This window comes from Aegilops tauschii, chromosome 1 (assembly GCF_002575655.3).
Source record: "Aegilops tauschii subsp. strangulata cultivar AL8/78 chromosome 1, Aet v6.0, whole genome shotgun sequence".
Classification (NCBI taxonomy): Eukaryota; Viridiplantae; Streptophyta; class Magnoliopsida; order Poales; family Poaceae; genus Aegilops; species Aegilops tauschii.
The window spans coordinates 426,109,610-426,117,747 of record NC_053035.3 but is presented as its reverse complement, the minus strand read 5'-3'; the positions used below and the strand labels follow the sequence as shown (position 1 = coordinate 426,117,747).

The following is an 8,138-nucleotide window of genomic DNA, read 5'->3' as shown; positions in this document are numbered from 1 at the left end:
AGTACTAATGGGAAGATAAATAGAAATAAAAAAGAACTAATGAAGATAGATACCGTTCTTCCAACAATGGGATGCAACCGCCCGGGGACGACAGACCAAGCAAGCAACGAGTAAAAGCGAGTCAGCGAGGCGTTGTGGCGGTCGTACCGCGCCTGCTGCCTCGCCGCGCCCTCCTCACCAGAGACGACGACCCTGGAGCCCGAGGGACCGCCACCTCGGAGGTAGTGGAGGATACGACCCCGCGTCCTCATGATCGCGGGAGGCAGCTCCTCCTTGACGACGCAACGGTGGCAGCGAGGAAGGCTCATCATTAGGGGCGTACATGCTGTGCGGGAGCGAGGCCGACTCGTCCTTGACCTGGGTCCGATCTGTACGTCGCAGTTGAGTGGGGGAGACGACGGCCCGTCCTTGACGCGACGTCCGATCTGGACGCCGCGATAGCGCTGGGGCGGGGACAACGCCGGCTCGTCCTTGACCCGCCGGAGCGGGGACACCGGCTCGCACTTTACGGGCTGTTGCGGTGGGGACAGCGGCTCCTCCTTGACGCACACCGTCGATGGTGGCGACGGGCCCATGTGACGAAGCGAATGCTCCGTCATTAACTCGATCTGACGAACGAATTTCGATAGGAGGCGGGGCCTCTGCTGCGGCGTTTGGTCCTCCTCATCGCCGGAGAAGATGACGATCTCCTCCTTGCTGGACGAGACGGGTGTCGTCGATGCTGACGGGCCCGGAGAGCGAGGGTGGCGGCCCCAAGAACCACCAGACGAAGAACTCCCACTGTCTCCTGCCTGCTAGCACGAAGAACCAAGACTTTGGCATCGCTGTTGGGCTCGAAGAGGAGGAAGGGCTCGAGAACGGTGGTGGGGAGGGGTAGGAGGACGGTGCTCGGGGAGCGGGCATGCGACTCTGCGCGTTGTCGGCACACGACTTAAATAGCTGCGGCCAGGCGAGATGAGGCTAGGTCGGCGCACGACTTAAATAACCGCGGCCAGCCAGATCAGTGCACAGCTTCAATGCGGCGTAGCGGCCGGAGTTGGTTTCTCGGGAAGCGGCGTCTGCATTAAAGCGGCGGCGCCCGAGAAGTCACGTCCGTCAGTGCCGCCCTCCCATCCAGTCAAATCACGGGCATCAATATCGGGCGCTGCATGGTCTGGTCCGGCAAGAATGCGGCGCGACTAGCGGCACGGTCGTTCGATGGAAAGCATAGGAGGGACTTGTGAGGATTTGTGATGGGCCAGGGCAGTCTAACGCGGGCATGTCAGTGATCCGGACGTCCGCAAAGCCACTTCACTTTGTCTCCGGTTTGCAGGAAAAAACATGGCCCGATCAGGACGTATGCAAGCGGTTTCAGGGTCGGCGTTAGAGATGCCCTTATACATCCACCAACAAAAGAAAAATTTCACTATGAGTTAACTGATGCACGAACTACTCAATGGGTCGACCCCGTGTGATCCGAACCACAAGAGCCGTTCTCCCCGAGGACATCGACAGAGCACGACGGTGATGCATATGCAACCGCGCGCGGGGACGACAGATCAAGCAAGCAACGAATAAAAGCGAGGCAGCGCGGCGCGGCCACGTCGGTGGTTCGAACGGCTCAGATCCCGCCTCCCACGTCTCTCAGAGAGATCCCAGCCGCTGCACCGACGGAGGCCACGTCACAGGCCGCCCCGTCCCATCCCAATAGCCTCCGGCACGACGAGCAATCCCTCCCCAAACTGACGCCCTCCGGCGCATGATCCGCCCGCCTCGCCTCCTCCTCCACCGCGCCCCCTTCCTCCTCCGAACCCCGCAACCGCCTCGCGCCCCGCCGCTCCCCGCCCGCCGAGCCCTAACCCCGACTCTTCGGAGCTTCGCTTCTCGCCGCCCTGCGCCGCTCTGCCTGCTGATGGATCCGGCCACGCCCTTCTCCGATGCTAGGGCCGACGCCTACGCCGAGTTCAACGGGGAGACTGGCGTGGACGACCCGGAGTTCGCGGACGCCGAGGCGGAAGCGGGGGGAGAGGACGCGGGCTTCGACGGGCCCAGGGAACTGCCCGAGGAGCTCGCCAGAGGAGTGGTGTGCCTCGAGTGCGTCACTTCGGCCGAGGCCGTGGCGGCTGGGGAAGGCGAGACCTGCCGCGTCTACGTCGTCGGCACCGCCCATGTCTCGCAGGTGAGCCTGCCCTGTTCTCCTGCCACGGATTTCGAGGGTGAATTGCAGGACCCTTGTACGTTCCCTTCTGGTCCTAGTACTTTGTGGGCATTGTATTGGGTTCATACACCACTGCGCGAGTACATCAGTTCCATTTTCGGGTTAATTTTACTCTTGAAGCGAAGAAAATTCTGTCGATCCAAGATTTAGAGTCCAAGCACAAAAGGTAGAGATGTGTACCTGAATTAGCCCCGGCAAGCAAGTTGCATTGTTTTTTGGGCTTAGTACCATTCTGTGCGGGCTAGAGCAAGTGCGCTAGTAAATCATAAGTACTGGTGCCCCGGTGGTTTTGCTTTGAGTGTGCGTCATGTGCTAAAAAAATGTCACATCAGTCATCAGGACATTTGTAATTTGGAATGATAACTTGACTGTTGATTTCATTGTAGGAATCATGTGATCAAGTCAAAGCCGTCATCAACTTCCTGAAACCTCAGGTTTCTCCCTCTCTTTACTTATCATCAGTAATTTCAACAATTGGTGGATCATTTGGCAGGTTGGCTGCCAGTTTTGGAGTGTTTTCTTTTGTAATTGATATTTTGGAGATTTTCAACTAATTTGTTTGGAACACTTTTTTTTCTTGGAATTGTAGGCTGTTTTCTTGGAACTGTGTTCCAGCAGGGTTTCTATTCTGACACCACAAAACCTTCAGGTATGAAACAGTCAACATGTGTAAAGCAGGAAATAAATGCTTATATTATCCTATAATGATTGTTGGTTCATTACATTGAAGCTACTGTACTTGTGTGAATCAAATTACCAGAAAGCGCTATAAGAATTTTGAGTCGGTTGTGCTTCAATCTTTATCTGTTATTCCCTCAAGTGGTGAAGAAAGCCACTTAGTATGGCGTTGGGGTTCACAAAATTAATCTCAATGAAGAACTCTCTGTTGGATGTTGGATATCTCTAATACTACCTTCGTTTCTAATTATAAGACGTTTTGGCAGTTTAAATTGAACTGCCAAAACGTCTTATATTTAGGATCAGAGGGAGTATAAAGTTGGATAAGAAAACACTACTGAAGTTTGCTCCAGAAGATACTTGTTTAGAATTTGTTGGTAAAAACACATGTTGTTCATAATTTGACCTACTTGAGTTAATTGTGGTAAAAACAGAAGTTGTTCATAATTTGACCTATCTAAGTTAATTGACCGAATGGGCTTGACACTGTTGATATGGCATTGCATATTCTCATGGACACCAATCAAGCACTTTTAATAAAAACATATTTGTGGTGCATCTTCGTTGGGATTATATATATCATTGTAATGTTGGATAGTTGTGCTTGTTCATGCATGAACAGTGGTTCTCTTGGTTTATAGTTTTTACAGATCCTTCATCTAAGTGCCATGTATTTAACCTATAATATACATTTATTATCTGTATCACTGAAATTAGATCATATAGATTGTACCAGACATCATCTCCAGTTTGGCATGTTCTATTATAGAGTATCATTATTTCTTCTCCTTCATCATTCGATCTGATTTTGCCCATAGGTTCCTACTATGAACGAAATGATTGACATGTGGAAGAAGAAAAAGATGAACACCTTTGGGATTCTCTATAGCTGGTTTCTTGCAAAGGTATGCACTGAATTTGCTGTGCAGTCAGTACTAATTTAAGTAGTGTTCATGGTAGCCGATATGATGTTGCTTTTGGCACCCAAGGTTGCCAGCCAGCTTGATGTGTTACCTGGAGCTGAATTTCGAGTGGCATTTGAGGAAGCAATGACTTATGGTGGCAAAGTTATCCTTGGAGATCGCCCTGTCCAGGTACAGAACTTAGGTGGTTGAGTTTATCATTCAGAAGGGTACTGGATGCAACAAATTACATGAAATGATCTACACGGATAAGTAGTTCACTGATCATTCCAATTTGTTCCCACATGGATAAATGTGATCAACTTTTATTGTTGCTATATTTTCTATGCATCTAATAGAATGACGGACAATTTGTTCCAACAATTCAAATGGATTAAACATACATTGCTCATTCATGTGCCATTAACTTCTCCACTCATATTACTGATATAGATTTTTATTTTTTGAAAAACAAAATACACATCTCATCTGTCTGCTTGGATTGATTGAATGGTGGTTAATACTGCTTGCTTGTTCTTAAACTTTTAATTTCAATCTTCTAATGTGGTGTGCCATAAACTGATGAAGGTTGGTTATGGACAGTGGACCCAAAAGGTTAAGTTGTTATGATGTTGTGCTGTAGTAGGATCCGTTTTAAGTGATTAAGGACCCGTTCGGTAATCCGTCAGCTCCTTAAAATCTTAGGATCTGCGGAGCACCTGTTTGCTCGCTCCAGGAATTTTAACTGCAGCTCCGTCCGCTCCGGGAGCGGAGCCGTGGAGCGGAGGGACACCGAACGGGCCCTAAAGTTAGAGCATCACCCGCGGTTATCTTATGTTAATTCTTGTACCTCTTGACTGCTGCTATTGTTGGCATAATATTATTTACGTTCAGCATGTCATATTGGTCCTTATTCTATTGAAGTCTTGGTACTAGGAGATAGGTCACCAATTAATTTTCATAAGCACTGAACTGATGCCATTCTATGTTTTTCTTTTTTCTTTTTTCTTTTGAAGATCACTCTGAGGAGAACTTGGGGGAAAATGTCATTGTGGCACAGGGCTAAATTTCTGTACTACATTGTTTTCCAGTCCTTATTTTTACCGAGCCCTGAAGATCTTAATAAAATGGTATGTTGTCTTGGGCAATACATTTGCTACAGCGAGCACTTATACCATCTTGCCTTCTTGTTTCACTAAATGCCCTCAGGTTCAGTATTGTGAGATTTAACATACCATGATACCTTGTTGGTTTTAGATTAAATGTACAAGAATAATTACTTCACTGTATTTACATTGCAATGCCAATGCTTGTTTATTCAGTTAAAGGACATGGATGATGTTGACATGCTAACACTTGTCATTCAAGAGATGAGTAAGGCATTTCCTAGTCTGATGGAGACACTTCTCCATGAGCGTGATATGTGAGTTCCTTCAAAATTACTTTACTTTTGTAAAGCATTTTGTGTTGCTATTCTCAATGTTACAATAATGGTTGAGCTTTAACTTAGTGAATTTTGTTGTAGGTATATGTCTTCCAAATTATTGAAGGTAGCAAGGGAACATTCTTCAGTGGTGGCAGTTGTGGGAAAAGGGCATGTTTCTGGCATAAAGAAAAATTGGCAACAACCTATTGAGGTAAGATTTTTTCTTTTGAACAAAATCATTTTGTGTGTTATGTTTTTTATGAGCTAGAAATTCATTACTATTTTAGATTACTTTGGTTGGTTAATTGACAGTCAGAACAGATATATTTTTTCGTAATGCTCACTTCAGTTATGAAATTTCCGTGCAGGTACAACGTTTGATGGAATTACCTGTGCCTAGGAAAGGTGCTTCGAAGTTGAAAATTTTGGCATCCATTGGAGCAGTAAGCACAGTAGTAGCATCTGGAATCTATATATGGGGTAAAAAATAACAATGTATGCACCAATGTGTCAAGTGTTCTTTGTTCTTGTCATGTGTAGTCTCTAAAAAGCAAAGGGTGTTCAGTTCTCACTTACAGTTTTTCATTATACAATAGGTGTAATTTCTGGAATCGAAGTTGAACAAATGAAAGAACAATTTCACTGCAATGTACACTGGATGTGTCTCTTTCCAAAGCTTTCCTATTTTACTAGGAACAAACTCTGGCGAAAACGTTTAAGTTGCAAATTTAGAATAGGAAAATGATTTGACTTGATTTTATTATCAGGAGTCATTTTGGCTTGCAAATTGTAGTGCATTGAAGCTATTCGTTTAGTGCATCACCGGTCATTGGATAGTAGTAGTATCTAGTTTTGGTTGTCTCCATACAGAAGTTTGCTCACACAAGTTCAACTTGCATGACGGCTGACGCACTCTGTGGCTGAATTATTTTGTTATTTCTGGCCAGTTTGGTGACCGATTTGTGGTTGACCAAACAGGTGGTCAAACGACCAGATGTAACAGTGCAGGACTCGTCATGATCTTGTACAGTATAAATATTAGTACGTGGATTATTTGTACAAGTTACAAGTGATGATCTCCTGAGCTAAAGAGCTCATGAAACTGTCTTGCATCTTCAGTTAATAATATTAGCTTGGAGATCAGAGAACCGTATAGAGACATAAATCCTCATACAATCAGCCAGTGTATGTCATGTGCAAGTGCATGTCTGAACCTAAGGCTAGTCAACAAAAACGCCGCAGGTGGCCCTGACCTCGCCGAGGCTGTCGGGGAGCACGTCGGTGCGGCCCATCTTGACCATGGCCGCCGCGAAGTCCTGGTAGTACTCGTCGGGCGACGACGCGTTGGCCATCCTCTCGACGTAGCCCCTGGTGGCGGGGTCGTGGAGGAGGCTGCCGTCGGACTGGAAGAGGCCCCCCGTGGCGAGCACGTGGCGGTAGTAGCTGAGGTCGAAGGTGAAGCCGCTGCCGGGGTCCATGGGCACCTTGGCCCTCCTGCCCCGGCCGCCGCCGCGGCGCGGGCAGAGCTTCCTCAGCTGCCTCGCGTACCGGGCGTCCAGCGACGGGTCCTGGTCCATGGCGCCCGTGAAGTTGTAGAGCCGCTTCCGGAACGCCTCGCAGTGGGAGGTCCCGATGCTGTGGCTCCCTGGAGGTGGAGCAAGGATGCCATTGTCAGTGCGGTGTGTGTTGGGCTGTTGCTGTCGTCCACGGACGTACGTGCGCGTGAAGCGATATAGAGGAAAGGGAAAGTGCGTACCGAAGAGGACGACGATGTCCTTGGCGGTGAGGGACTTGACGCTGAAGAAGGTCTTGACGTCGACGATGTTGGAGTCCGGCGGCGCCAGGTCGTTCTCCGCGTACTCGGCCACCGTCACGTTGCCGTCCCGCCGCCCGGTCTCCACGCCGTACCACGGCCCCTTGCTCTGCAAATTAAGCACGAGAGCCGGTGAAAAAGATGCTCAAATTAAATCAACTTCTCGTCGTGGTCTCTTTGGCTACGCACCAGGTAGACGGCGTCCCTGGCGGCCATGGCGATGATGTCGGCGCAGGAGACGGTGAGCGGGCAGAGCGTCTCGAGCCTGGCCTTGATCCGCTCGATGGCGTCGTAGCCCCGCATGCTCCGGTTCGGGGTGGCGTCCCGCTCCGCCGTGCCCCGGCGGGACCTGAGCATGATGGAGCCGTCGCAGCCCTGGACGAAGCAGTCGTGGTAGTGCATCCGGAGCAGCGAGGGCGCCAGCGTGGGGTCCTCGTGCAGGATGGCGTGCATCTCCGCGAACACCACCCCCTCCGCGATCGGGCACGTCGCATTGTAGAACCCGACCTGCAGCTCCGCCTCCGCCCGCGGCGACGCAACCGCGAGGACGCCCACCACCGCCGCCGCCAGGGCCAGGACGAGCGGCAACCGCCGCTCCCTGGACATGAAGAAAGCGCGAGGCGGTCGACGAGCAGACCGGAGGGCGATCGAGGGTGGAAATGGGGACGGCAGCGGCACAGTGGATGGGAGATGGTGTGGTGTGATCACGGGGCAAAGGTCAAAGAGTGGTTGCGCCGTGCTTTTCGGGCTGTAGTCCCGGGCCGGTGTGTGACGCGATGGATGCAGTAGGACGGACTCCGCCTCGAGGCTTTGCTTTGAGTGGAGGGATTGGTTGGTTGGTTGGTTGGTGGGTGAGGGGAGGGCGCGCGTCGGCCGGGCTCGAATGCTCGCGACTGATTCGCTCAGCGGTGTCGGCTCCATGGTCGGGCGCGTGCTCGTCTTGTCGCCATCGGCGTCGCTGGCGATTTATTACGGATGGTCTTTTGGGGGAAACGGTCGTATCTCGTGGACTCGCAGTCAGATTAGGCGTCAGCTGGAATATGCTCAATCCCGCAAAAAAAAAAAAAAAAACTGGAATATGCTCAATCCCTCAAAAAAAAACAAACAAACTGGAATGTGCTC

General features: G+C 50.0%; 2 protein-coding genes across 3 annotated transcripts; one reads left to right on the top strand and one right to left on the bottom strand.

Moving 5' to 3' along the window:
- Positions 1-1,590: 1,590 nt before the first annotated feature.
- LOC109759014 (uncharacterized) lies at positions 1,591-5,855 on the top strand. Its single transcript, XM_020317855.4, has 9 exons — positions 1,591-2,158; positions 2,584-2,631; positions 2,787-2,846; positions 3,694-3,780; positions 3,865-3,969; positions 4,794-4,907; positions 5,100-5,200; positions 5,303-5,414; positions 5,572-5,855. Exons 1-9 carry the CDS (start codon positions 1,739-1,741, stop codon positions 5,692-5,694), a joined length of 1,170 nt encoding a protein of 389 aa, XP_020173444.1. The 5' UTR covers positions 1,591-1,738; the 3' UTR covers positions 5,695-5,855.
- Positions 5,856-6,220: 365 nt separating this feature from the next.
- Positions 6,221-7,900, bottom strand: LOC109759015 (peroxidase 1). 2 transcript variants are annotated; one of them, XM_020317857.4, is made up of 3 exons: positions 7,206-7,900; positions 6,960-7,125; positions 6,221-6,848 (listed from the first exon to the last, which is right to left on the bottom strand). In XM_020317857.4, the coding sequence occupies exons 1-3, from the start codon at positions 7,620-7,622 to the stop codon at positions 6,424-6,426; spliced, it is 1,008 nt and encodes a 335-aa protein (XP_020173446.3). In that variant the 5' UTR covers positions 7,623-7,900; the 3' UTR covers positions 6,221-6,423. The 2 variants fall into 2 exon arrangements, with proteins under 2 accessions (XP_020173446.3, XP_073356334.1); XM_073500233.1 differs by having other exon boundaries at positions 6,221-7,125; positions 7,206-7,856.
- Between the last annotated feature and the right edge of the window lie 238 nt (positions 7,901-8,138).

Bases quoted from the DNA above. Each gene is read 5' to 3' on its own strand.
- LOC109759014 (XM_020317855.4), top strand. From the start codon at position 1,739: ATGATCCGCCCGCCTCGCCTCCTCCTCCACCGCGCCCCCTTCCTCCTC. The intron at 2,632-2,786 runs GTTTCTCCCTCT...TTGGAATTGTAG, and splicing joins TCAACTTCCTGAAACCTCAG to GCTGTTTTCTTGGAACTGTG. The intron at 5,201-5,302 runs GTGAGTTCCTTC...ATTTTGTTGTAG, and splicing joins CTTCTCCATGAGCGTGATAT to GTATATGTCTTCCAAATTAT.
- LOC109759015 (XM_073500233.1), bottom strand. From the start codon at position 7,622: ATGTCCAGGGAGCGGCGGTTGCCGCTCGTCCTGGCCCTGGCGGCGGCG. The intron at 7,126-7,205 runs GTGCGTAGCCAA...CTTAATTTGCAG, and splicing joins CCAGGGACGCCGTCTACCTG to AGCAAGGGGCCGTGGTACGG.